General features: G+C 33.1%; 4 protein-coding genes and 1 long non-coding RNA gene across 11 annotated transcripts; 3 read left to right on the top strand and 2 right to left on the bottom strand.

Annotated features, from left to right (window-relative positions):
- On the bottom strand, positions 1-10,322 carry LOC116352186 (striatin-interacting protein 1 homolog). 2 transcript variants are annotated; one of them, XM_031784579.1, is made up of 15 exons: positions 10,034-10,322; positions 9,851-9,973; positions 9,501-9,784; positions 9,253-9,428; positions 9,019-9,183; positions 8,889-8,949; positions 8,711-8,795; positions 6,734-6,839; positions 6,491-6,619; positions 6,271-6,431; positions 1,701-1,945; positions 1,358-1,585; positions 919-1,298; positions 573-836; positions 1-515 (listed from the first exon to the last, which is right to left on the bottom strand). In XM_031784579.1, the coding sequence occupies exons 1-15, from the start codon at positions 10,124-10,126 to the stop codon at positions 151-153; spliced, it is 2,865 nt and encodes a 954-aa protein (XP_031640439.1). In that variant the 5' UTR covers positions 10,127-10,322; the 3' UTR covers positions 1-150. The 2 variants fall into 2 exon arrangements, with proteins under 2 accessions (XP_031640439.1, XP_031640438.1); XM_031784578.1 differs by having other exon boundaries at positions 8,684-8,795; positions 10,034-10,320.
- Positions 2,198-7,133, top strand: LOC116352187. 3 transcript variants are annotated; one of them, XR_004202268.1, is made up of 7 exons: positions 2,199-2,894; positions 3,455-4,251; positions 4,366-5,258; positions 5,343-5,732; positions 5,808-5,878; positions 5,991-6,107; positions 6,211-7,133. XR_004202268.1 is itself a non-coding variant. In XM_031784580.1 (6 exons), exons 2-6 carry the CDS (start codon positions 4,196-4,198, stop codon positions 6,054-6,056), a joined length of 1,476 nt encoding a protein of 491 aa, XP_031640440.1. In that variant the 5' UTR covers positions 2,198-2,894; positions 3,455-4,195; the 3' UTR covers positions 6,057-7,133. The 3 variants fall into 3 exon arrangements, 1 of the variants encoding a protein (XP_031640440.1); XR_004202269.1 differs by having other exon boundaries at positions 2,200-2,894; positions 5,814-5,878; XM_031784580.1 differs by having other exon boundaries at positions 2,198-2,894; positions 5,991-7,133.
- A 600-nt stretch (positions 10,323-10,922) lies between the features above and the next one.
- On the top strand, positions 10,923-20,337 carry LOC116352138 (putative uncharacterized protein DDB_G0282133). Of its 3 annotated transcripts, XM_031784473.1 has the most exons (17): positions 10,923-11,321; positions 12,302-12,758; positions 12,924-13,173; positions 13,253-13,940; positions 14,021-14,675; positions 14,785-15,155; positions 15,234-16,913; positions 16,985-17,211; positions 17,281-17,470; positions 17,559-17,731; positions 18,267-18,344; positions 18,707-18,943; positions 19,013-19,096; positions 19,185-19,372; positions 19,441-19,623; positions 19,708-19,980; positions 20,083-20,337. In XM_031784473.1, exons 2-17 carry the CDS (start codon positions 12,696-12,698, stop codon positions 20,275-20,277), a joined length of 5,535 nt encoding a protein of 1,844 aa, XP_031640333.1. In that variant the 5' UTR covers positions 10,923-11,321; positions 12,302-12,695; the 3' UTR covers positions 20,278-20,337. The 3 variants fall into 3 exon arrangements, with proteins under 3 accessions (XP_031640333.1, XP_031640332.1, XP_031640330.1); XM_031784472.1 differs by having other exon boundaries at positions 18,707-19,096; positions 19,444-19,623; XM_031784470.1 differs by having other exon boundaries at positions 18,707-19,096.
- A 2,025-nt stretch (positions 20,338-22,362) lies between these two features.
- LOC116352621 lies at positions 22,363-23,210 on the top strand. Its single transcript, XR_004202304.1, has 3 exons — positions 22,363-22,606; positions 22,836-22,930; positions 23,008-23,210. It is a non-coding gene; the product is annotated as an uncharacterized LOC116352621 (long non-coding RNA).
- An 11-nt stretch (positions 23,211-23,221) lies between these two features.
- LOC116352619 (LDLR chaperone boca-like) lies at positions 23,222-24,939 on the bottom strand. Of its 2 annotated transcripts, XM_031785346.1 has the most exons (4): positions 24,381-24,939; positions 23,901-24,286; positions 23,603-23,841; positions 23,222-23,530 (listed from the first exon to the last, which is right to left on the bottom strand). In XM_031785346.1, exons 2-4 carry the CDS (start codon positions 24,066-24,068, stop codon positions 23,365-23,367), a joined length of 573 nt encoding a protein of 190 aa, XP_031641206.1. In that variant the 5' UTR covers positions 24,069-24,286; positions 24,381-24,939; the 3' UTR covers positions 23,222-23,364. The 2 variants fall into 2 exon arrangements, with proteins under 2 accessions (XP_031641206.1, XP_031641205.1); XM_031785345.1 differs by having other exon boundaries at positions 23,901-24,939.
- Between the last annotated feature and the right edge of the window lie 2,375 nt (positions 24,940-27,314).

The raw sequence follows: 27,314 nt of genomic DNA, 5'->3' as shown, positions 1-27,314 counted from the left end.
TATTAGTTTATCATACTGACAGAAATTATTCTCCAAGTTTATTATTTGATCGTAATTAAAATGGTTTTTGTGTAAAATGTTAGCATAAAAAAATTATATTTTGATTCAGATATTCGCATATAGTAAAATGCCCCTAGTTTTATTTGTTGCCTATTCTGCGGACTGAATCACAACGCTAGAATCACTTTTGACTTTTGAATAATCATCTATTTTTTTATTGTCGTCCATTTCAATGTCATAAACTGTTTTCAGTGAATCCCAATCGATTTTGATGTTAAACACCTCCTTCTGTAACCATACTTCGTAGTGCTTTTTAAAATTTTCACTTAAATCAACATTTTCCATATTCCAACCACTGTAGCCAGATGCATATAAGTTTCGTTCTTGGCCACTGTTTATGAAATTAGATCCAACTGCCATATCAATTAAATTACTGTTGTCATATGGCTCATTAAATTCATTTGCTGACCCATTTCCATTACCTATTTGTGAGATTCCGCAATTATTGGATAAACCTAAAAAAATTAAAATCCATTCAAGTAACAATAAGAATATTTAGAGAAATGTCTTACCATTTCCATTGCTATTACCAATCGTACCAACTCCACCAGCTGCGAAGCCAATTTGATTTGTCATATTTGATGTAGTCGCAGACACTTGAATATTTGTGTTATTTGTATTTGTTAGGAGATGTGGTGAAACGTGAGTATTAGATAAAACATTTTTCGCATTCAAATAAGCTTGAGCCGATAAATATCGACGATTATTGAAACGATCAACACATGAGCGTAACGTGCATTCTTCCATTTGAAAATCCCACGGTCTTGCATCCAAGTCTTATTAAAAAATTGGAAAATTTAATCGATTCAAATTATTATGTTGGAAAAAAAATTGTTTCGTAAAAATAGTGAAAGTTACCGTTTCCAAAAGCCCAATCATCGTTAAGTCGATGTCGCACTTTTTCGTATATAGCACTAATAATTTTCATATTAGTTTTGCGCCACTGTCGGCCCAAATATTTGGTTTGCATTTTTAAAAGTTTTAAAACATACAATTGCATCAAAGCATGTCTCACTTTTAATGTACGCTTCAAAATTGGTGCCGCTTTGAATACAACTAACATCATGACACGCGAATGTTTCCATTTCGTTAGTTTATTAAGAATTCGCAACAAATTTATACACGAAAAGATGTTGCGCCAAGAATACGGCGCTGTGTCACCAATGACCAAACTGTCAGACGTCAATTCTGGCGGTGAATCACCGATAATACAAGCTGGGAAATCCAATATCGGAATCCTATCAAATGATAACGATGTGATTAGTGCACTAACAATCGAACAATTTCATACACTTACACATTCTTTGATCCAACATAACCCAAAAGATTTTGATTGAAGAATTTCAATACCAATGGAATACAGTTGGCAAATACCAAGTGCTGCGACATCACTTCGAATTGATACACATGATTGATTTTGAAATGTTTCAAATAGAGCAACAGAATGGCTGATACTGCTTTTATAATAATTTCTTTGTGGCGATTCACATCGATGCCTAATTTTGTTGATTGCGTGACTGTTACACTATGGAATGGAGTAAAAGAGATTTGTCAAATCGTGCCAAGTTAATTTTTATTGTAGGAAGCAAGCATTTTGGTCAATTCTTTATTATTTTGCATAATATTTTTTGGTAACTTACGGCATCTCTTCAGGGAGCACGTCAGCCATTATGTTTATGCTCTCTGTTTTTGCTTTTGATGTAGGCGATGCGGCCAAAAGTATTTTAAGAAGCGCAATCATGCACTGTGGAAGATTCGGCAATATCGCTTGGTACAATATTTCAGCGGGTGTCATTGGAATATCATTTTCAACGTTAACAAGTGGATTTCGAGCAATTTCCTCTTCTCGTTTTATATGAATATCAGATAGACTAGTGTACATATGCTGAAAAATCAAAACTACACTGTAATTTTGATGGGATTAAAATATAATCCTTTCGGATTTATTTGATAAAAAATCCAAATGGATTAAAATGAAATAAGAAGGTGCTAGAAAGATTTTTTGTATTCATTTTAAATGCAAAATACAATAATTTTGTAAAACAGTTAAATTGTATTAATTGTTTGAATATTAAATGAATAATCATTCTGGTGGAACACTGTTTCATATTGTATTGACATTTACAAGAAACTTCAAACGCCTGTCATTGTCTTTCGATTACAAACATAACCTTTCACGGTTTCGATTGGTTTGTTTATTAAAAGATGATTTTCAATAAAATCCTTTTTTCCAACGCTTCTGTGCTATTTCTTAGATTTCTGATAAAATGTTTCATAGCTAGTGGAAACAAAGTGAAGAAGGGGCGATTAGCGGATGGTTCTCAATAAAAGTTGGGATCGGTTTGCATTAATATCAGCACATATTCCATTTCATAACCTCACTCTTTTGAGCTCACCGATTTTTTTTTTGTGAAGCGTAACATGGCGAACATTTTGCTGAGTTTTCAAAATCCATCAGAATCGTGAACAACCGAAACACACATTGTAAAATGCTTGAGAATATTCTTGCTTTAGTGACGAATGATTTTCAATAAAGTTTTTGGTTAGTTTGCATCGAAGACTTGTGAAATTATATTTATACAAGAGTGAAATGAATGCATTGTTAGTTTGTTTATTAAAAGATGATTTCATGAAAACAAAGTAAAAAATTGATTAGCGGATGGTTTTCAAGAAAAAGTTGAGATCGGTTTGCATCCATATCAGCACATATTCCTTGAGATAACCGCTTCTGTGCTCAGTAATTTTTTTTGTAAAGGGTAACATGGCAAATATGTTGTTGAGTTTTTGAAATCCATCAGAATCGTGAACAACCGAAACACACATTGAGAACACATGTGAGAATATTCTTGCTTTGTTGATGAATGATTTTCAATAAAGTTTTTGATTCGTTTGCCTCGAAGAATTGTGAAATTAAATTTATGCAAGAGTGAAATCAGAGTATTGCTCAGCGCTGCTGCCATACACAGCATATTAAAATATCTTGCTGAGAATGCGTCGTCCGTCGAATGCGAACGTACGTAGCAGTTTATACATCACAGCGAACAAGAATGAATCCATTGTTCTCTTCACGATTATGTGACTCAAAACATTCAAACGATTGAATAGAGAACAATGCATGTATTGTTGTTCGCCGTGTTGTATAAACTGCTACGTACCTTCGCATGCGACGGACGACGCATTCTCAGCAAGATATTTTAATATGCTCTGGATGGCAGCAGCGCTGAGCAATACTCTGAGTGAAATGAACGCATTGTTAGTTTGTTTATTGTGAACCCGTTCGATCACATGAATCGGTGATTGTATATTTTGATGAATTTTTAGAGGCCCGTTTTTAAAATAACGGGAACCTATAAATTCATCAAAAATAATATATTTCTGAATCAACACATTTTAGACTATAAATATAAGAGAGCTCTTCGGTATACTATCACTCGATCACGATGGCTGGAAAGAAAAGGAAGCCTGCAGCATCGGCTTCTAAGCCAAAGCCAGTAAAGAGGAAAAATATTTGTGAAAATCAAACGATAAAGAAAAGTGCAAAAAAGGCTTGAAACACAATCGGCCAATGAAAACAGATGAATTTCGTGATTTGATAAGCGATTATGTGCTTGAAATGACACGATGTTTCATTTTGGGTGCACTCAGTGTTCATTACTTGATTTTCAAATTTTTTCAAGTGCGTTGTGATTGCAATCGATACGGTGAAATCGAAGATTACTTCAGTCAATTTGTGGATAAGAACTTCCTCGATGATTTTTTCCGAGGGACGCAAAATTTTGATAGCGACGATGAAGATGCCGTAATGAACTGTGGATACAAGGTGTCCAGAATGATTTATCGTTTGTGTCGTAAATATTTCGTGAGAGCTCCAAAAATTGAGAAAATATCAAATATATTCAACTACGCATCACAAATGTACTACACAAATTTCAAGAATAACGTTTGCTATCACGCATATTCTCGTCTTTGGAAGTTTTTTGATCACCAAAATGCGACCAAGCAACAGATCAACGATACCATGCAATATCTATTCAAAAAGAAATCAGAGCGCGTACCAGATCCGTATCTAATTGAAATACTAAAAAATTAATTTCATCCAATTCGTTTCGGAGATGGTCGAGCATATTTTTGTACGATGACGACGGCAGACAATTGGTTCAAATACGTACCAATATTTCTACATTTGCAACGGTAAGCCGTTAATATTTTTACATTATTTCAAATCAATCGGTTGCACACAATCATTTTTGTTTCATTTGTTAAACAATGCAATTTCTATTGATTTCCTCGTCAATCATACAATAGGTACATTTGTGATCACCAACGAAATAGAGAGGCGGCATTGCGACGAGGCGAAAGAACAGAGCCCCGTGATTATAGAAATTTCACCGTTTTTCCAGTTTCAACGTTTAAAAGACATCACATTCGCATCGATAACAAAGGTCTTTATTTCATGCTGAGAGAGATCGGATGCCCAAACCCACGTCTCATTAGACGTGATGGAACAACAAAGCAGTGTAAGGAATTAAAAGCCGCTGATTGGGACGTGCTTTGGCGAACGTATTTTGACATTGATGCCATCGAAAGAACAACGCAAAATGACAATTGTGCCACTATAAAATTCCGAAATTCGATTCAAACGGATGGAGTGGCTATGTCATTCTGGATGGAACGCACAAAATTCGTCGTTGTAAAAGACGAAAATGAAATCATGCGGGAGACTCAAGAAAAGTTATTGAAAGCGCAACTAGTGTATGGTCTCGATCCAGGTCTTCAGCTGGTGATTGGCGGTGTTTGTGTGACCAATTACAATGATCCGAACAAGGAAAATCGCCGCGAAAAACTCGTTCGATTGACATCGGGTCAATATAATCACATGATCGGCTATTGCAAGCGAAATAAATGGCGCAAAAAGTTGACTTTCAACATCGACGAAAAAATGCGTATTCACCGAGAATCTTTTGATGAGCAACCAGGTCCACATTCAGACAACATTGATAGATATGTCGATCATATTTTACGGCATTTTAATGAGAAGTTTGAAGCATACACGCAGTACGAATATGCACTTCAAGATTTTCTACAGTACATCGATACGAATAAGACACTCGACAAGTTGGCAGACTGGTTGATCGATGGCAAAGAAACATTCGTATTTGTGGGTGAAAATTTCATTGCTGCCGACTCAGAAGCAAAAGGTTATTTATTTATTTATGATTGAAGTTATAACACCATTATATTGAGTTTACCAAATACTATTTGTGAATTTATTTAAAAAATAGGTTATATTCGGTCGAAAGTACGCGATTTATTTGAGAAAATGAAGCGACGGCGCAACTGTATAGTGGTCAAAGTAGATGAATTTCGAACAACAAAGGTGTGCTCATATTGTTTCAAAGACTTGGAATTTCCGAAGATAGGTGATCGTGTGAAGATGAAGTATCGATACTCTACTTGCCGTGGATGCGAACCATTGCCAGTAGGAAATAAACCACATGGTCCCATCGACTCACGAAAGAGTAATCATCTTTTGACGAAACAACGAAAACATCGACCTCATCCTGGACCACGTATGGCATCAAAATTTCGACGCTACGAAGAAAAACGGACAATTGGTCGTACTATCACATGGAATCGTGATACAAACGCCGGTCGCAATATACTCTACAAAGGTTTGTGCATTTGATTGAATCGATTTCTCAATATGAACAATAAGTAATGAATTTGTTATTTGTTAAACAATTCAGACATAGGACGGTGTGCTGTAATGAATGAAGAACTACACCCCGTATTTCAAAGACCTACAGCACCCATTCAGGTAAAAAAAAAATAATTTATCAAATTGTAATGAAAATTTCATTATGGAATATTCAAATGCACACTAACTATGTTCAACTAGAAGTTCACATTATTATAATCATTACTTTCAGAATCAACAACCTATACAAGGAACATCGCGTTCTATCCAAGATCAAGTACGAAACTCTCGGCCGTAAGCCATGGGTATTGTGCGGGATGTCATCGTGGTCTTATTATAGCTACTTTTAGTAAGCATTCAAATTTAATCCTATAGTGCTAACATTTAATCCTTTTGGATTATTTTGATGAAAAATCCCAAATGATTAATATTTAATCCCTTCTATTTTACAGAGTATTAAGTGTCAAAATGTGATTGAAATAGATAATTTAGATTGATTAAGAAAAATTTACCCTTTTAAGAATGTTATATCCTTCGTGGATGGGTTGTGGAAGTCCAGCCAAACTTTCATGGTCACCGGTGAATGAGTAACCAATAAACTTATTACGTGAATCATATAGAAATTGGTCAATGTCCTTTTGACGAACCTTGGGAGCCCATGGCAATTTGATAACTGAAAGAAAAAACTAAAAAGGTTAGAACTGTACGTCAATGTAAGACTTAAAAATTTACTTTGATTCCAAGTGAGTGGCATGGATGTTGACGCTGCATTTGCATTTGTGGATGCAATTGTCCCATTTGAGCTAACAGCACCTTCTTCACCTTCTGTATTTGTTTCCATAGAAGTGGAGATATCGCTACCTAAAGGGAGAATCACAAAAGAAAAGAACACAATTAATTTAAAATAATCGACAAATAATCCAAAAAGAATCAATAAGAATTAATTAATAATAGAAAGGCAATTTTTTAAGCTACCATTTGTTGTCGGTCGATATTCATCATTGATTTCTTCATCGTTTTCCTGTTGCTCCATTGTCATTTGTTCCTGTTCATCCAGCGAGCTTTGCTTGATTAAACTTTGCTGTTTTGTTTTCGTTTATGTTCATACCCATGTCCAGTCAATAAAAGATGTTATATAAGCAGCCAAATAAAACAATTTAATTAATAATGTGACGACGAATGTATAAATAAAAAAAGACATCTATGAAAATGCACAAAGATAACTAATATGAATCGAACATTCAAAGCCATATTCAATTTGGATACTTTCATCTAAAGAAAAATGAAACTAATGAGACAAAATCAATGAATGAAATGAATTGATTTGAACAAAAAAGAATGATATGAAAGTCACAAAATAAATTGAAAATTCCACAGGCACCCTTTCTCTCGTTTCTTTTTTATTCAATCGAAATTGAAGTATGAAAAATGTTTGTTTGGTGGAGACAGATGAATTCACACCATGCATGAGCTTTGTGTGTATGTATTCTTACTCAAATGCAATAAATAGCAAATTTGTATTATTGACACTACCGATCAAAAAATTGGTGAAATTTTAATGAAAATCGTAAATCGTACCCAAACTTTTGATCGGTAGTGTATGCTTCAGTCTTCATTTTTCATTTACAATTTTTGGTGTTTTTTTAAAACAAAACATGATGAACTATAAGAAATAAGTTTTGAATGATGAGAGATGACATTGGTTCGACTAAGTCTATAGAGTGTTTGTCATGAATGTTGTTTGCCATATACGGTGCATGCTTCAGTAAATTACATGATTATGTTCATTAGGAAAATATACACTGTAATTTTATATACGGATTTCATTTTAAGTTTTTGAGATTTTTTTAATTAAAAAAATCTCAAATTATTTAGAAGAAATCTTTTTGATTTTATAAAATACATTAATAAATAGATATCACTTTGCCGATTGAACTATTTTGCTTGTTAATTTGAACTATTTTGCCAATTTCGGCAAGTACTTTTCAAAAGTAATAAAAATAAGTATAGAAAAACAGAGATAGATTAGAGAAATGTGTATAGGGGGTGTATATAAACGTCTCACAATTGAAAAAAAGTGCTTATTGCACATTGATACTAATATTCTAATTCCCTACAAATGCAAGGTATTAATAATGCAAGATGAAGTTGATTACTACCGTTAATAAATGAATCACAATTACAATGAATAAACGATTTCTACTAATTAAAATTCACGGAACAACTTTTGTTTTGTATTTATTCTATTTTTGATTGTGAATGCATTAATTTCACCTCGCATTTAAAGTATGTGCAAGTGCATTTTGGTTGAAACGCACTATATTACCAAATGAACACAACAAAAGCTGTTCTTTGCGGACCATGAATTGTGGAAATTTAGCGAATGTACTCGCATCATTTTCATCAATGTTATACGTATAAAAAGGCATAATTTAGCATCACTAAATATTTACTTGTATCGATTGTTTTCTCTACAATAATAAAAATTGATGACAAATAAATATATGTTGACGACACTCTCCACTCTCACGAGTTGTCTACAGTAGCGGATGTGTGTATGTGTGTGAGGGTGTCAAAGAACAAATCAAGATTTCAAAACCAATGCCAAATAAAGAACACTTTCAACACATCAGGAAATTTGGATAAAAGTATACGGAATATTCTTCCGTCAATATTACTTTTATCACTTTAATTGTTGATTATTTGAATATTTGGATCGCTTGAACATTTTAGCTTATTTTTTTTCGTTTTTTTCTATTCGCTTACTTCACTGTTTAAAACATTAAATTTGAGACTAGAATCGTTGTGTAAATCGTTGTGGAAAACATATATAAAATCATTTCAAAAATTAAGTGTGAATTGTTAGTAAATTCCAAATTAACACACACAATGAATAGAATGGGAAGAACTAGAAAGCATCTCTACCTCTTGCAATATATCGTTCGTACGTACTCGTCTGAAGGGACGATTCCGTTTCGCATTCTGATTATCCAACATGTCAGCTACAGTGGCTGGTGGTGAACTTGGACGCATATTTCTAGTAAAATAAATCGAAAAATAAGTGAGTATGTGACATGTTTTTATAAGTAAAACAAATTCAAGTAAGAATTAACAAAAATTATATCGTTACCTGGCCACTTCTAATGTGTCCTCCTTCACAGGGCTTAAATTATTTTGACTTCTGTATTCATCTGCGTAGTATATAGAAATTAAAGATCATATTTGTGTGTTAAATCACTGAAAACAAATTAAATGTTTACCCTTTAGTTTTCGAAGTGTATCCATGCCACCCAAGCTAACTAATGAAATCTTCCAAAGCAACAGCAATACTTTCTTCATTGGAAAATGTGGTGCAGTACCGCCACAAAACCTTGTAATCATATTCAATAGTTTTACCGCTAAAAGTTCGTCTGCCATCGGGGCATCTAAAATGTTGTATAGAAAACTTGTTTGTAAAAGTAATCACTTTCATTTTTTTGCTTTTATCTAGTTACTCAATTCTTTAGTAAATGTATCAGAAATGTCCTCAAAATCACTAGATCCGACCACCTTTTCGCAGCGAATTGTCTCAGTCATTATGTACAGAACGGAAAGAATGATTCTTAAATCTACGGAATCGGCTAATGAAACGGCTACTTTTCGCATCGCAATGTTTGTTGCACTAGAATTTCTATATATATATAAAAAAGAGAGCGATATTACATCAGCCATGTCTAGAATGAATCAATTTAAAAATTCATACTCAATCTCAAAATTTAAAAGTTCTACAAAAACCGGAAATATTCCCATGTTATAGAGTAGTTTAACATTTTCCCGTGTCCATTCTTGTTGTTCGTGGTCCGACTGTACTTCGCAAAAGCAACCTTGTGCCAAATATAAAATGGTCCGAGCTGCTTGCATTCGAAGATTCTTTTTTGACAAATCCAATTGATCAAGTAATTTGAGTATGACATCTTTTCGTTGGATCTCTGTCAATTTTTGCCAGCTTGGTTGCAGCTTGTAAAGGGACATTTGTTCTTCAAATGCCTATAACATATGGTGTATATTTATAAAAATGAAAATTGATTTGTGCAAAGAACCTTGATTACTTGCCTTAATATTAAGATGAAATTCATTCTGTTCTGTATAGCTGTAAAGCTCTGCAATTTCATTTGGATACGTATCTGTGTCACTGTACACAAAATCCAAGTCAGGACATTCCGAATTACTTCCATTCTGTATAAACACAAGATTATTTCAATAACAAATTTGCTTTCATATTGGATAGGAACTTACATCTGGATCGCACCATCGTGAATTATTGTCACGATTCTCCAAAAATCTTATTCGATTATTATCAACCAAGAAATTATTTATGCTATCATCCATTTTTTGTGTTTGACAAATATACAATCAAAACAAAAAAATATCAACAGTTCAGTTTATCTTATTTTGAATTCGTTATTTGTTATTAAATTATAAACTGTATATCGTCTCTTTCGTTATTCATTTAGTTACTGTTTTCTTTAAAGAATAATATTTTTTATATATATCTTTTTCTCTACATTGAACAAGCCTTTCAATGAAAAAACGGGAACAACACAAGAACATGCGTAAAATGCAATACACTTGAAATATTATTTGAGATAGCTGTCACTTGACAAAACACAATTCGCAAATGTTTGCTTTGCTGTTCTGAATTTTTATAGATAATTAAAGAAAAAAAGAAGTAGAAAAAATAAACAGTTGAAAAAACAACAATGAAAAAACGCCAATGCAATTGTTTACATATAATTCATCGTAATTCATGCAAAATAAATTGTATAATATTCAATGGTCTAAATTCGCTTTAAAATTATTCGATTTTGTTGCCCTCTGCTGGTAACAGCGAATTCATTTTTCAAATTCGACATTTCATCATTCATCAGGTAATCGTTCGCCGCATACTATTCGCTTCTCCGTTCGTAAAATACCACCACACATGGAAACATTTGTGTACATATACCATTTGTACTACCATCAAAATATTCATAGACACACTACACACATCATTTGGTCTCTTTATTATGAGTTCACGAACGAGACAACCGTATATACGTAGAGCGAGATGCATAATATTTAGTTTACGCTGACATTTAGTTTAAGAGCGAAAATACGAAATGAATCTGCATGGACAGTAGAGAATTCGAGTCTCGACAATGCGAGCGAGTCATTCAATATACACACCGTTGTTCGTCAGGCATTATCATCATCCGCCATTACACGACAACTACAAGTTGTTTTACACGCGTATCGTTAGCACGTCAATCACAAATCGAATTTTTTTTTCGAATTTTTCACACATTGAACAATTTAAATGGTTCCAAATAATTCATAAATACGGTGTACGCTTCAAAATATTTTTTTTTATCAAAATTATTTAACTGGAATAGTTATATTTGGACGAATGCAAAAACAGATAGCAATTTTTCCCTAGTTGAGAATACTGTACTCAAAGAGAAAAGTTTTTTTGTGAGCGAGCAAAAAGGTTACATACGTATTTGAAGACAGATTGAGTTGTTTCTGCAGTTGCTGATCGTTAATTGTATGTATTAATATGCTACAAATACTACGACATTTTGCTTGTCTTACTTTCAATAATATTTCTGTTTTCTTTTTTATATATATATGAAAAAATATATAATTTGCCCAATAAATGTGAATGGATGTATATGAAATATGAGTGCTTAGTAGACAGAATAAAATAATTGTTCTGTTTCAATTTGCCGCAAAATGGAAATATTAAAATATTTATGGAAAACTATTCAAATCGCGTAAGATTGAAATGAATGAAGATAAAAAAAATTACGAAACTTGGTTTGGTGATTGAAAATGAAAAGAAAAGAGAAAATTAATGGAAGCCACCGAAAATTGTGCAAGAACAACAACGTTGCTTATTTCAAATGATGATTTTTGAAAAGTTGAAACTCATTCAAATCTATAAACATCACGCATAAACTAGTGGACAACTGGTTGAAAATGTGCTGGTGCAAGAACTATGAACGTACATTTATCATTTCATTGAACAAATTTTGTGGATTTTGATTCATAAAAATACCATTCTATTTGACATATTTGTTCTTCGAAGCGAAGTAAATACATAATGAATATGTTGATATTAAACTTTGCTATAGTTTATAGGGCATTAATGTGTCTAGTTATACGCAATACATAATTCAACTACGTAAATACCGTAGATATATGCAAAATTCCTTTCATGAGATGTCTTTGGTGAATATATATTTGGTGTTTTCTACTTTCATCCTTAAAAGTAGTGTTAAATGTTTACATTCTGGACACAATTCAATGGTCACGTAGAAATTATATTCCTGAAAAATGCTCCGCAACATAATTGAGTGATGTGTATCGGTACGATAATAATCGGTTGGCCGCACCTTGTCATTTCACTTTTTTAAACAAAGCATACATTCACATTTCTTGTCAAATGATGTTCAATTTTTGTGACTTATTTGACAATTATGCATTATTCATTCAATATTGATGTTGTCTTCACATTGTTTACAGACATATACTACAACCGATCCACAGACATAATCTGCAGTTGAATGAGGTCAATTTCTTCCACCAATAACTCTACGTCAATGTGATTCTGTATACTAGTGTTATTGTTTTGCAGAACTTCAGTTTTTTTTAATTTGTTAATACATCATTTAATTGATACAAAGAGAAAGAAAGTAATAATTTTCTTATCGAATTCACTGAGAGTTTGCATTAACACTTGGGACAAATGAAAAAGCCAACGAATGCGAAGTAAATGGATGATTTTTAAGTACTGGTCCCTTTGTGTCCGTGATAATCGATTCCAGAGTGGATCGTTGTCACATTAAATAAGAAATTAACTGCGAGAAAATTTCAATTTTAAAGTGCTGACACATAGATCACTACTACTCATTTTTTAATGAGTATTCAAATTGCCGAAATATTACAACGGCTACAAAGCGCATTGGATCAAAATTACAATGTAAGTACTGAACTGATGAACAATTTTTTTTTTTTTTTGGAAATTACATTGAATCTTGAGCAGTGAGCACCACAATTTTTTGGTTAAATGTGTTTTAAGTGTTCTGGCAACGAATACTACTTGACTTATCGCTTGAAGATGGTAAAAAAATGATATTATTTTCAGGTCGCCGACATGGATACGGTATTACAAGTTATCACAGAGCTGGAAAACATACAGATCACAAAAGAACAACTGGAAACCACCCGACTTGGAAAGCATATAAACCATTTGCGTCGTAAAACAGCGAATGAATCATTAGCCCGCCGCGCAAAAAATCTGCTTAAAAAATGGCGTGAAATGGTTTTACCAGCATCATCAGGGGGAGCTACGCAACAGCAGCTTCCACATTCACAAAAACCAAATATACCCAGAGGTATGTGTACTACATGATTATTATTATTATTATTGTGACTGTGAATGGAAAATATCTAAAGAAAAATCAAAATATTCAGTTTCTCCAGCATTAGCGCAACAACATGATGACAGAGGAGTGCAACCACAGTTCTATAATCAAAACCGAATGTCGACACAGTTTCATGACACCAGCGAACATATTATTGTCGATAATTCAAAATACCCGACTGGCGATAGCAGGAGACATGGACGAATCCATGAAACTGGCTCAAATCATGCATTATTGCCCGCCAAAAATCCATCAATAGCAGCTGACCAAAATGAAGACTGTACGCGATATACCAACAAATTTCACGACATCAAATCGAATTTAAATACGAATGTTGGCGGACAGTTGACTTCGTCCAATTTTAGTGGCAAAAATAAAGAGCCGGATCCATATAGAATGCTTAGCACTAATGATAATTTAAAAAGCCACATTAGCATATCTGCCTTACCAAAAATACCGAAGATTAAAAACTCCGCCACTTCGCTGAGATTAAGTAAACATACCGATCGATCACACAGTCCTTTAGTAAATTTAAAAGAATCATCGTCCATGCCGAAATTTTCATCGAGTTCGCATGATGAAAATTCGGTACATGTGTACGATGTACAAAATTACAAACACTTTCAATCAAATCAATCGTCCATCTCGAATGGACGTAATCCAGATTATGGTGATAACTCAACTGCAATGGACAATAATTCGAATTCGTCATCTGTAAACATCATCGAACCTGATACGTATGTACTACTGATCTATATAAATTCAATTCGATTCTTTTCTTTTTGTTTACATTTCTATATCGTTCTCTACTAAATAGAATCGTACCAAATATTAGTCAGCTGAGCAGTGAAAGTTTAACTAATGAAGTTCTCAAGAAAAAGCATAAAAAGCACAAAAAAGACAAAAAAGGCAAAAAACAGAAACAATTATCGTCGCCAGCAACAACCGAACAAACCTCTGTAACAAGTAGACCACCTGTACTTGAGCTGCCTGATAGTCTTTCAAGTAATTCAATCAGTTTGTTTGCAAACACTAGTGATTCAATGAAGGACCAACATATGCCAACAAACAGCAATGCTTTTTTGACTAATGTCGGAACATCGTTACCATCAACATCCATAAACCATGCGGCAAAAAGTGTTTTATGGACGCCTACAATTACATCAAATACAGTATCATCGGATGATTTGACATTCAGCGGTAGATTTAAAAGAACTGATGACAATATCATTAATATCGACAGTAGTAGTGGAGCAAGCAATAGTCCAAAATATCATTCAAAAAGTCCAATGTTATTGACAGCCAAAAGTCGTAGCTCTAGTCCGTCACGAATTTTTACGCTGCCAATGAGAGGCACTGATTGCGGTAGCCGTATTGCTACCGATGAAGAAAATTCATCTAAACAACACATATCCTTGCTGAATCAGAATGAATCGTCACAAGCAGGTCCATATGGAGACAGTCTGGTGCAGGTAAGCAAATTAAATTAAATACTCATGCCATTTACATGAATTATATTATCAACGAATGACATAAAAACTTGAATTTTTTTAAAAACTCTTATAATCTATTTGTATTTAGGATGATATATTAGAGAATGATATACCAAGAACATCAGTATCAAACATTGGACAACTAACAGGTAAAAAACGTGGCCGCAAAAAGGGTTCAAAGGGAGTTGATAGCCGTTTAGGTAGTGCTAGTAATTCATCACATTCACAGCAAGCTGGTGCTCCATACTATGACTCAATATCATTTTCATCGTTGAAAAATAAAATTGAATTAATTCGTGGAACGACCAAAAAAGTGAAAACAACCAAGGAATTATTGGCGGAATTACAAAATCGAAAGGCAACAACATCGACTGATGATGGTAGTGCGGTTGAATCGCAGTTACAATCGCACCAAGATGTCGATGAAAATGGTCTTACAAATGGAAAATATAATTTGGGGTATGAAACACATTCGTTTTAGTTTTTTTTTTGCCAGGAAATGTAAAAGTTTTTTGAAATTTGAAATGCTCTATTCAGGTTGAAAATAACAACTCCAATGTCACCTATGTTGTCTTCACATACTCGAATCACAAGCTCGGAACGAAGTAGTAGCAAAAAGTCGAAGTCAGCGGCCGTGGGCGGATCTATGTCAGATAATCAAAGCTCATATGAAAATCAAGCAGCAATCGAAATTGGGAATGCAAAAAGTATAGTTGACCAAGAAATTGAAGAGTTACATGCAAAATTACCGCCAGTGAATAGAGCCGCGCTGAGGGCATGGCAAAAATCAACGTATAATAATAGCATTGTTTGTACATGTAAACTAATTGAGATCACCGACAAAGATAATTCAATTGAAATGAATGATAACCCAACCACAAAGGATCATAGTGTAGAAAATATTAATGTGCCAAAGATGTTAACTGACTGCAATGTACTTCCTCAAGCAGCGCTGGTCGAAAATCGACCGTACGAATTGAATGATAATCGATGCGAATTCTCCAAATCAATTCCACCTACAGAATACAATAGCACAGTGGCTACCTCAAATAGCATCAATACACCGAATGTAAAATCGATAGATCAGGATCCACCGTTTAAAAAACCAACTGTGAAATCAATATTTGATTTGGATTACGATGATGATGACCCGATTACATTTAAATTAAATCACAATAATAATATAAATTTAAATACAAATTTAAATAAAATAAGTAGCAATAGTGATAGTAATAATGATATTTCTGATGACAAAAGCTGTGATGAATTGTTTCTAAACGAGAATATTAATCAAGATGGTGAAGTAATACCAATTAAATGTGCGGCGAAAAGCAATTTTCCGACAGATAGCGAACAACATGAACAGGGCAAAGTAGATGATTGTAATCCAATTGTGGATGGAATGCAATCAAATGTACACAACTCAGACTCAAATATCACCGCTGCCAATACTAATGTAATTCCATCAAAAACAATGCAAGAAGAACCGAAGGCTCTGAACGCTGATCTCAACGCAATTGAACCCCAACCACGTTTCCGTGTTGAAGAAGATGTGAATTGTAATGCAAAACAATTGTATATCACATCAAAACAGTCAATCACGGAGTATCACATCAAAAATCTACATACCTCGTATATACCAAACATAAACGGGAACTGGGACGATGCCAAGGGAGAGGAAGACTCTATGCAGCCACAAACAAAAATTGGTTGTGATGATGTAAATCTAATGCAAACTATTTGCGGCGATGAAGAACAAACAGCTCAGAAAAACATCGAATCAACAATGGAAACAACGATACACGACCAAGATGGACAAGCATCTAAAGAAACAACATTGGAACGAGAAGATGATAAAGAAGAGTTTGAAATGGAGCCACGTATTACTGAGATTTCGATAGGTCTTTACGAGCGTGTAGTTCCGCTGTGCAATTACTTAACTATTGATCAATTGCCGAAAAATCTCAGTCATACCAGTTTGAACTTTGGTCCATCAGATGAAGTGGAGCCACATATCTTTTTGGCCAACATCATGGTGAAAAAAGAGATTACCACCGAGATGGAATCACAAGATTCTACTACAAATGTTGAGAATATTGTCCATACAAATGAGAATAATCCGCATATCGTTGCCGATGATTCATTTGAAGCGAAAATTAATCAAAATTTTCGCATTTATGATTGCAGCAACGATATTAACGATATCGAAAGTGGGCGGTAAGCAGCTTTATTATTAATAATAAAGGATATTTTTTTAATTAAATCATTTTTATTATAATATTCAATAGGAAACATTCAACAGACATTGGTTTGATGGATTTAGACCAAGGATGTGAAGATTTACCACCTGATTTTGAGTGCGAGCCAATTGAACATATATGTGAAATGGATGTTGATGACATTGTTATGAATAACGCTAATGAGCTAAAATCTGAAACAGATAATAATGTGTATTCCATTGCGAACGATCCATTTGTCGAGATGATCGAACCCAAAAATAACAAATCCATTGAAGGTATAAGTTACACTTTATTTCTAACATTTCTGTAGCTATCTAACATTTTTTTTGTTGTACAAATCTTAGAGAGTGATATCGAATTGCACAACGAGAATGAACCAGTAAAATCACCATCGCCTGTAATCGATGAAAATGCACGGGCGAGCATAGACGATACCGATAACCTACACCAAGTTATAGATCTGAGTCCAAATCAAATACTCCCGGAGTCTGATGAAAATGCGATGGATTCCATGGATTTTGAAAGTCAATACAGGTAAATAAGTTTGAAAGTGGATTCATCTTTACGTTCATCTTCTTCATTTTTGTTTCATTTAATATTAATGTAAATGTAAACTTTTCAGTAAATCCTATGACATGGCGATTGAACGCAATTTGGAGGAATATCAAAATAATAGAGATAAATCTGAAGAGCGACAATCAATCGAAAATATAGAAGCGGAATTAGATATCCATATAACTGACCTCTCCGAACAATCAGACGATGAGGAAAATTATGACGATGATGAGAGTCTCGGTATGATATTTGAAATTCCAACTTATTATAGCTTAGGATATATTTCTTTATTGTATTCACGTTTGTTATATTTTGCCATGGTAAACTCATGTCCCAATTCAATTCTCTGTAGTAACAATGCTAGGTTCGACGAATTTAAATATAAACCCTTACACTATAACCAATTTTCCGTGCTACAGTAATTGTGTTAGATTGCGATTTTACATAAGCAAATTCCAATAAACGCGTATTCACAGCCAATTTCAATGAAATTATTTCGAGTTGAATTCAAAACTTGAGATATGGATATAATATGAAATGATTACCCAGAAGCATTCTACTTAATGAAAAAAATATATTTTTATTATTTGGGCTGGCTCTTGAAGTATATGATATCGTCTTTTAATCCCGCGAAATACAAAGGATATATTACTGAAACTCTTTCTGCGCACATCATTCATATTCACGAAGTAGCCTTTTGCACTTAAGCTGATAAATATAGTTTTTTTTTTTTTTAATCTAATAACTGACATATACATTTTTTGTTTCATTTTAGAAGAGGATTTATGTTTTGAGAATTATGAACAAAAAAATAGCAACGATCATTTCATAACGCTAGAAAATTTTGATAAGGGTGAGTTTTTCTTTTAAGGTTTATTGAATGTTCCGTAAAGATTTTTTTTAACTACTTGAGCGAATTTTAGAATAAGTTTAGTTAACTTTTGATTGAAATGAAGTCGTGTTCTTATTAAATGTTTGAATGTTATTACCAAAAACCAAATCTTAAATTTTATATTTTTTTAAAATTAATGTGATTATTAGAAAAGTATTGTTGAACTATTAAAGTGACAGTTCAAAGAACCACACTTAAGTGCAGCAATATTTTATTATTATGTTTCTATATGAGAGCTATAATGTAAAAATACCATGTGTTGTCCCATTTTCGCGAATGAATTTCTTTCATTTTAATTATATCGTATGTATTTAATATTTTAGAGCTGAAGGATTCGCAACAGTCTTCATCGGATTCTATGCATTCGCATTCGAGTAATAGTAGTAGTAGGAGTAGTAGTAATAGTAGTAGCTGTGACCACGAAGCAAACAAGAAGGCAACTAATATGATCTGTGATGGTGAAGAATATGAAGAACATGAAAATATGACAGATAATGAAACAGGTGAAGATACACCTGACAGAGTTAATGCAAATGATGTAATGCTGCCAACAATGTTTTGTAAGCCCGTATTTTTTGAAGGTGATAAAACATCGAATCTCTTGAATGAAAGCTCGTATTCTCAATTAGATACAAATTCAGATAAATCTGATAGTAATGACTCAAAATGTATGGAATTCGTGCATCCTGAACTAGACCATGTAGATAAAAGAGGTAATTTTTTTCGTGAAATTTTCTGAAATGAAAAGTACATTGCATGAATTCGATTTCTTTCTTTTTTTTATTATATATATATATATAGATCCAACGAAGCTAGAATTTCCTCTTACAGAGGAAACACTTAAAACACATGAAGCAATCCATGGAAAAGTTAATCACAAACGACATCGATCATATTCCTCATCGACAACTTATTCTTCGACAAATTCGTCCTGGGATGATACATCATCGTCGAATTCAAATAATAAAAAATCTAAACCGTGCCCAGAGGTAGTTACAAAGATGAAAGTAAAAATAATTTTATTCCAATCGTTCATTTTCTTGATTTTATTTTTCAGCAGAAAAAATTATTGTTGCCATCTTTCCTACCTATTCCAATTGCAACCAAACTACCAAAATCAACATCGGGCATGGATCTTAATGACACAAAAGAAAATTCAGTTGAACATACTAACATTGGATTTAACGATGACCAATTGCAAGTGTCGGTTGTCAAAGTGATTCAAGAGCAACAACAATTGGTATAACATTGATTTCACATTTGATTTTTTTTTTTTTGAAAAATATAAAATATAATGTTTAAATCGACTATTTTAAATTTTAAGTCCACTAAAGCATATCTCGATGAACAAATAAGAACAAATAAAACTGATGTAGAGCAATTCCCAACTTCTACGCCAGGACTCATGCATGATGGGAATAATCATAATAATGCTAGTTTCGCGGAAAACCACAATGACAACTTATTCTTTCACCATTCATTGCCAGAACAACTGTTCCAATGTGACGAAAAAGAAGGCGATGGCCAAAGCAATAGTACGAATATAGCTGATAAAAATTCTGAAAGTCAAGATGGGAGTTTGCAAGATAGAAAAAAGGTTAGTGTGCTTTTATCAAATATCTTTCAAATATTGATCAATATTCGAAATATGCGGTGACCTTTAACTTCTTTAACTCTTAATTTTTATAACGTTCAATAGGAGGAAACCGAAACTGAATCATCGCTATTATTGGAAAATAATGGAATGTTGCCTAGCTTCAATGATTTGACAGATGAGAATATTACTGGAGTATCATCAAATGGATATAGGTTCAAAGAGTGGTACGAGACCTTGAATGTTAGGTCATATAATGATGAAATAATAACCATATTGCCTTACTGTGTGATAGATTAGTCACACGGAAAGAATGTATTAATAATAAAGTGAAAATAAAATATTTTGAGGAACAAAAAATGAGAAAAAAAATACAAAGTAAATAAAAAAATGTGATCGTTTTTATTTTAGTTAAATACAGTTTTAATGTATTCCGATTAAATTCCAGCCAAAGATTTATGTTGAAAACTATGAAGCACATAGTTTGGAAGAGTACAAAACGTAAGTTTATTTGGTTTACAGCTCCTTTTCTATTGACATCCATATCTATCCAAAGATTATACGAGACGGAAAAAATGATCAAAATTCGATTAATTGCTCGTACAAATACCGATGAGGAACAGAAGAAGAGATGCATGGAAAAGTATGATGGTTTAATTTATGTGAGTTAGTGTATTTTAATTGTAAAATATGTGTTGAAAAATACATTACACATTTTTCACATGCTGGAAGATATACTTTGGCCAATCTGCTCAAAATGGTTGATCCAAAACGTTTACATCCGATCATAGTCGATGAAATGGATGCTAATTTTATGTCGGAAATTCCAGAAGACACCTTGAATTCAGGGTGTCGTATTGTCTATAACTTATAGACTATAACGAAACCTCACACGAGCTTAATGAAGTAACGATAAACGATATAACATAAAGGCACAAGTCGTTCATTCCTTGATCCGTCTACATTGATATCAAGTTCAGAATATCAAAGTGAAACAGTAGATGAGGAGAAGGAATCATTGTCGATTAAAAAGAAACGTGATGCATGCCAAGTAAGATATATCCTTATATGGCGCGAAACAAATGTCTTCTTTAGAGTAACTGAGAGAGTTTCAGCTCAAAAATAATAGTTTGAAAACAAATGAGTATCAATTTCGTGCTCCCAAAAAATGCTCATTTTATATTGAGAGTTGAAAACATAATGGTACAAATAAAGTCAGAATGCTTACCGCCATCATATAAGTTGTTTATAAGTTGGACATGAAACGAATGCGAATGTTGAATTTGATCGGGGAATGAATGATCATGTGGATACATTACATTTTGTTATCACCCGATACATTTCGACTCGACGTTCATTTGTCTTGGTTTTTTCATGAAAATTTTGGTATTCAAGTCATACAGACGTTCAAATGACTATTGGAAGAGTGAGTTTTGTTTAATTTTGTCAAAGAAAGCATCCTAGATCGAAATAACTCATAATTTCGGGAAATGATTTCACCAATAGCTTGAATTTGTAACGTTTTTCATCTATTTTAGCGTTGAAAAATGTAATGCTCTGACCTATTTTGGTGGTCATTTTCGTGTCAATGGAAAGTTGATTATATGCATGTTTTTTATTTACATCCAGTCAATGATATTTTTTCAAAGCAAAATATGAACATGGATCAGAATAATACAGAAGTGTAGACATTTAGAAGAGGAGAAACGTCAGCATTGTGTAATTCGAAACCAAATTTTCGCTTTATCGAATGTATGGTGTTAGACCAAGAGCCACTCTAACAAGTAACTTTTTTTTTTGCTTTATGTCAGAAAACTATATTGAACCATGCAGCCAGACATACACTTAACAAATAATTTTACGTCTGTCATTACAGCCACCCACTTCGCGAAATCTGCACTATAGTAGTATATAAATGTACATTTCGTCCAACCATAGGCGAGGGGGGACAGTAAAATGCATGTAATTCTCGCGGGGAAAGGGGCCAACAATTTCAGAGGGGAAAAAACACACGCATGCGCATATAATTCTCGCGGGGAAAGGGGCCAAAAATTTCAGAGGGGAAAAAACACATGCATGCGCATGAGATTCGCGAGGGGAAAAGTGGATAAAATTTCACAATCATGCGCATGTGTGAGAAAGCGGAAAATCAGTCAGGAGAATTTCCACACACCTCTTTTTTTCCCCATGCAATTACATGTACTATTGTAGCTGTCCATCTCACCTATCGTTGAATGAAATATACATTTATATTTCTTCATTTTCATTCTCTCTTTGTCAAACCGATGATGATGATGATGATGTAAAAAAAAATAATAATGTCTGCACTTGTCCAACAAATATTTAAAACTAAAACGAAATATGTGTGTGATAACGAATGAACGAACGAACGAACGTGTACACGATGTGTATGTGTGTATGTATGTGTATACATGTGCGCAAAATCAAATTGAATTATCCATGTTTCATCAAAAATGATAAAGGAAAATCGACCACACTCTTTCCATCATCCATTTGGTATATGAAGAAAAATGCAAGCAAGAGAAGATGTCTTTTTTGCACGTAGCAAGCATTTTACAAGCACCACGTAGCAAGCATCTAGAAAAATATTCAATCAATCTTTTTAAAGGTAAATACATAGAAATTAGAATGAATCATAAAAAAAACAAGCACCACGTAGCAAGCACTGAGAAAAAGATTAAATCAATCAAATGAAAAGCAAAGAATCATGTTTTTTTTTCACACATATGATATTTGTTTTTATTCATCGATTTTTTTTTTATGATCTACGAATCATTATCACCTCCATCCTTTCCTCAAACTGCAAAACATGCGCAATAAATCGAAAAATCGCGTAGGAACCGCCAATTACACCCAGAAACGATTGGATTGGTTGTAATATATTTAATATATATTTGTTTACGAGAAATAACACAGCAAATAAAAAATAAACGTGAGTAGAAGCAAAAAACAATGTGCATTTTGGTAAAATTACTATAACAATATTTTTTTTTTGCTTCTATTCATTAGGTGAAAAATTCATGTTGATTCGTGTTGAAACAAAACAATCTAAAGTCGGAATGTCATCCAAATTCTGGATTTATTTTTTTTGACAACAATATATATGTAATATTCACTCACACTATATGCATTATATGCACAGTTGAAAGAAAATTTTTTTTTTCACCTAATGCACTATATACACAGTTGAAAAAAATGAAATAAAAAAAACCCTGGGGAAAAAAAAGATTCTGATTTTTTGTCTTACTATATTTTTAAAACCATACGAAGTATACATTGAGAAAAGCTTCGGCTTCAATTTATCATTTTTGGTTGATTTGAAAATAACAGAAAATTTATCCATAAATCGATTATAAAATGATTTCTTTAAAGTTCATCTTTTCCACCGTTTGGACTTCCTTTTCCTGGATATACTTTGTTTTCCACCGATACGCTTTCGCATCGCTCTTGACCAATGAGATAGTCTTTGGCTTTCCATGCCTGACTGCCATCTTTGAATATGAATATTGCTCGATTATCATCAATCATATACCTGAGTCACAATCGAGTAAAGTTCGGATTAGTCTCAAATTTAAAAAAAAAATCGTTCTTCAGTTGTATTTACTTTTCTGCTTGAATATTAGCATTCCAAAGGCTAGTTTGCCATACTTTGGTGATTTCTTCTGTCTCAATTCGGCTTGGATTTTCCGATACAGCAACAAATGTCATGACTGTTCTGCCTTTTTTCAATTCTTTCAGTAAATTCTCGGGATTACTTGTGTCTATACTGGATAAGTCAATTTGTGGTGTTGGTCGCAAGTGTTCGGGCACATCATCATCTGGATCACCATCATCATCGTCTTCCTAGAATCGATACATGTTTTATCCACTCGCTCTTTTCTCATTGCCATTCTACTACTTACGTTCCATTGATCCAACAATCGTTCCATGTCCACATCTGAATAGTCTGAGATTTTTTTCTTTGCCCATGCCGGTTTTTCATTATCATCATTCTTTTCTGCACTTACAGCGATTATCAAACAAACGACAAGCATCGCTATTAATTGGAATCTTCTATTTGAGGTTATCATTTTGTTTTTGTAATAAAAAACCGAAGCAAAAACTAATTAAATTCTTTGAATGAATTTAAATATGCTGACTTGTTGAGAAATATTGATTCTCAATGAATCTGAACAATATTATTGTTAAGAAATATTAGTTTCTATATGAATCGAACTAATATTGTGTTGATGTTTTGAACAGGTTAATATATTCATTTGCACGTATATACAGAACAGTAAAAATGAAGCTAAATATGAAATAGAAATGTTAATGGACCATATGTTGATAAAGTCTATCCCACTATATGTACTGTTTTCTATTATTCTAAATTGTATAAATACCAATATTTTTCTTGAATAAAATCACTTCTTAAAACTTAACGCTGCCAATCACAACATGACTTTGGACAGAGAACTGGGGTACGTTTGCTGTTATTCTATAGCTGGCAATGACTGTTATAATTAACAAATGTTTTCTATACGGGATACAAATGAAAGACGCTTTTTTCGCGATCGGAAAGACAGATAAAAAAAAACAGCACACACTTTAGTTCAATGCAGCGCACACACACACCAAATATATGCACGGGCCCCAAAATGATTAATAGCAAGACTGACTCAGTTCATTTGTTTTCAGATTCTTTTGTGTTGTGCGAATGTTTTGATGTTGTCTTCACCAAATTGTTTTTTCGATTGAATTTTACACGAATCGGCATGCTCGTAATCACTCTTACAATCTGTTGGTTAAACACTCACACATATTTTATTGATTGAATTGAAATTTTTGCATTTGCTTTTGTTTTCGGTCGTCGATTATAGTCGAACACTTATTTTTTTATATTGTAATATACATCTATTGATATTGTATATATACGTTCATTCCTTCTCACACACTGAGTTGATAATTCGCTCTGAAGTTGAAGCGAATTCTGACTTTCAATCCATGTGTAACACGGTCATGTATTGGAGGTTGTGCGTATGTTTATATTTTGTATGTAGCACACACCGTTTTTCTGCCATGCATGTGTGTGCGTTTGTATGTGTGTGTGTTTGTGAGTGTGTCGGCTACTTGTATTTACCATTTCAGAATAAAATCTTTCTTCATTATAAATCTTCATTATTATCCACTTACTTTTTTCAATTTAGTATATTTTTTATCGCTATATATTCGCTATGTAGATATAATGAAATTTTTTTTTATCAGAAACACATGCTGTTGAAAATTAAGTATAAATGACATGATGACATGGTATTTAAATATGATTGTTTCTTAAATTCAAATCGTCTTCTCGTCTCATTATTTGATGCATTGATTGTACAATTTCGAGGTGCAATTTTTCAAGTGGAAAAAAAACTCGATTTTAAAATCTCATCATACTAATATTTAAATACTTTGATTCAATATAGTTAACGTACAATGGGACAAATTTTGACTTTTCATTTGTTTAGTCTTGCCAGATTCAATACCTGTCATATGTTATAAACAATAGAATTTATCGTTTGATTTTCTTTTTTAATTTTATATTTCCGTTTCTATTAAAACTGGCCAATTTGTCGTTAGACATAACTAAACTGGTTCTTGCTGGGTCTTATTCTAATTAAAATTGAAGAATTTGAAAAGAAATTATTTTCTAGACGATAATATTTTGAATATATTATGTTGTATTCTGAAATGATAATATGTTTAGATGATCAGTATGATGCATCGTTAATTTCAAACGGCAGGTATCAAGTGAAAAGCTTGAAACTACGAGGTCTGAATATGCAATATGGAGATGAGGATATGCACGAATTTGGACCGGTCGATTAGGCATGATTCGTCTTTTTTTTTACCCTTTGGCGTTTAAATACATGAAAATTGGCTTCTTTTTTGTGCAAATATTCCATAAATTTCGAACAAATTTCAAAATGGATATACAAACTGTAATGCGCCTGAATTCTCCAAATGTAATTCACCTTTTCTTGCAGCAGCTATCTGTCTCTGCACGATTAAAATATCGACATTTTGTTCACAGACATTGCTTACATAGAGCTCTGGATGGCCACACACAATGAAAACGCATTATGATTTTTCTAGATATTTTATTACGTGGTTCTCACATTAAATTGCGTTATTGAGAAAATGATGTCTTTTCTCTTATATTATCTATTAAGAAGGGAAGATGTGATGGGATTTGATTAAAGTTGATAGAGTTATATAAATGAACCTATTGTGATCACGATTAAATGAAGATCAATTTCATATTCGGCCTCGTTTGTTCATTATCTCTATGGAGACATCTTCATTTTGTGCTTACATTTGTGTAACCAAATGCTGTAAACGTTGAAATCGAGGAAGCTGCTGGAGCACAACCATCGCTCACAACAGTTTGGCATCGTGATATTGCAGTTGCGAAGCTGATCCTGTACGAAGGTATGCAATTCATTGATACTAATTGTTAAAAATTGATATAATCTGTTTTTGTTATATCATTTGTTAGGTGAATGCGGGGTGTTCAAACGGACAATTCATCAAAATGTTCGGAGACCAAGTCGCATTGTCAACAATCAGCCTTTACCATTGTATCGTGGTCAGAATCAGAATGTCAACAATATGCCAAATGTGTAGAGTTTTTTGCTTAACATATTGATGATTAGGAATCAAGTCAAAAAATTTCATATCAATTGGATTGTTTTTTCTCTCTATTTTTCATTCCATTGTGACGTTGGATTTGACTGAAACTACACACAAATCCGGCCCCGATTTCGACCGTCAACATATGTCAATAATGGATGATTTTGCGTTCTAAAACGTTGCTCGGGAACGTTTACTATTATGTCCAAATGAACAACGACATCTCTCTTCAAAGTAGTCAAATATTTTGAGTAATAATTTTGTAATTTAAATATCTTTTAAGTTTTATGAGACGATATGTAAGAAAAAATAATTATATATATATATATATAACCAGCAAGCAAAAATGTAACGTTTTTAGTATGTACGTTGAAAAATGTACATTTTTAACCCGTTTTGACGCTCATTTTCGTGTCAAAAAGAACGGAAATTATATGTGCACAGTTTTCAATAAAATTTATGAATGCCAATGGAATGGATCAACTTGTTGATAGCTACAACCATGATTGAGTTATGTCATGAACAAACAAACAAACAAACAAACAAATCGAAAACGATTTTAAAGCTTGATATGCATCGATTTTGTTTATACTAAAGGCATGCGTTGTTTATAAAAGTATTTCTTGAAAATTATACGTAGATTGTTTGGGAAGTCAATTGCT

This window comes from Contarinia nasturtii, unplaced genomic scaffold (genome assembly GCF_009176525.2).
Source record: "Contarinia nasturtii isolate CC-2019 unplaced genomic scaffold, AAFC_CNas_1.1 Cnas_scaffold_187, whole genome shotgun sequence".
Lineage (NCBI taxonomy): Eukaryota > Metazoa > Arthropoda > Insecta > Diptera > Cecidomyiidae > Contarinia > Contarinia nasturtii.
This window is presented reverse-complemented; position numbering and strand designations above follow the sequence as displayed.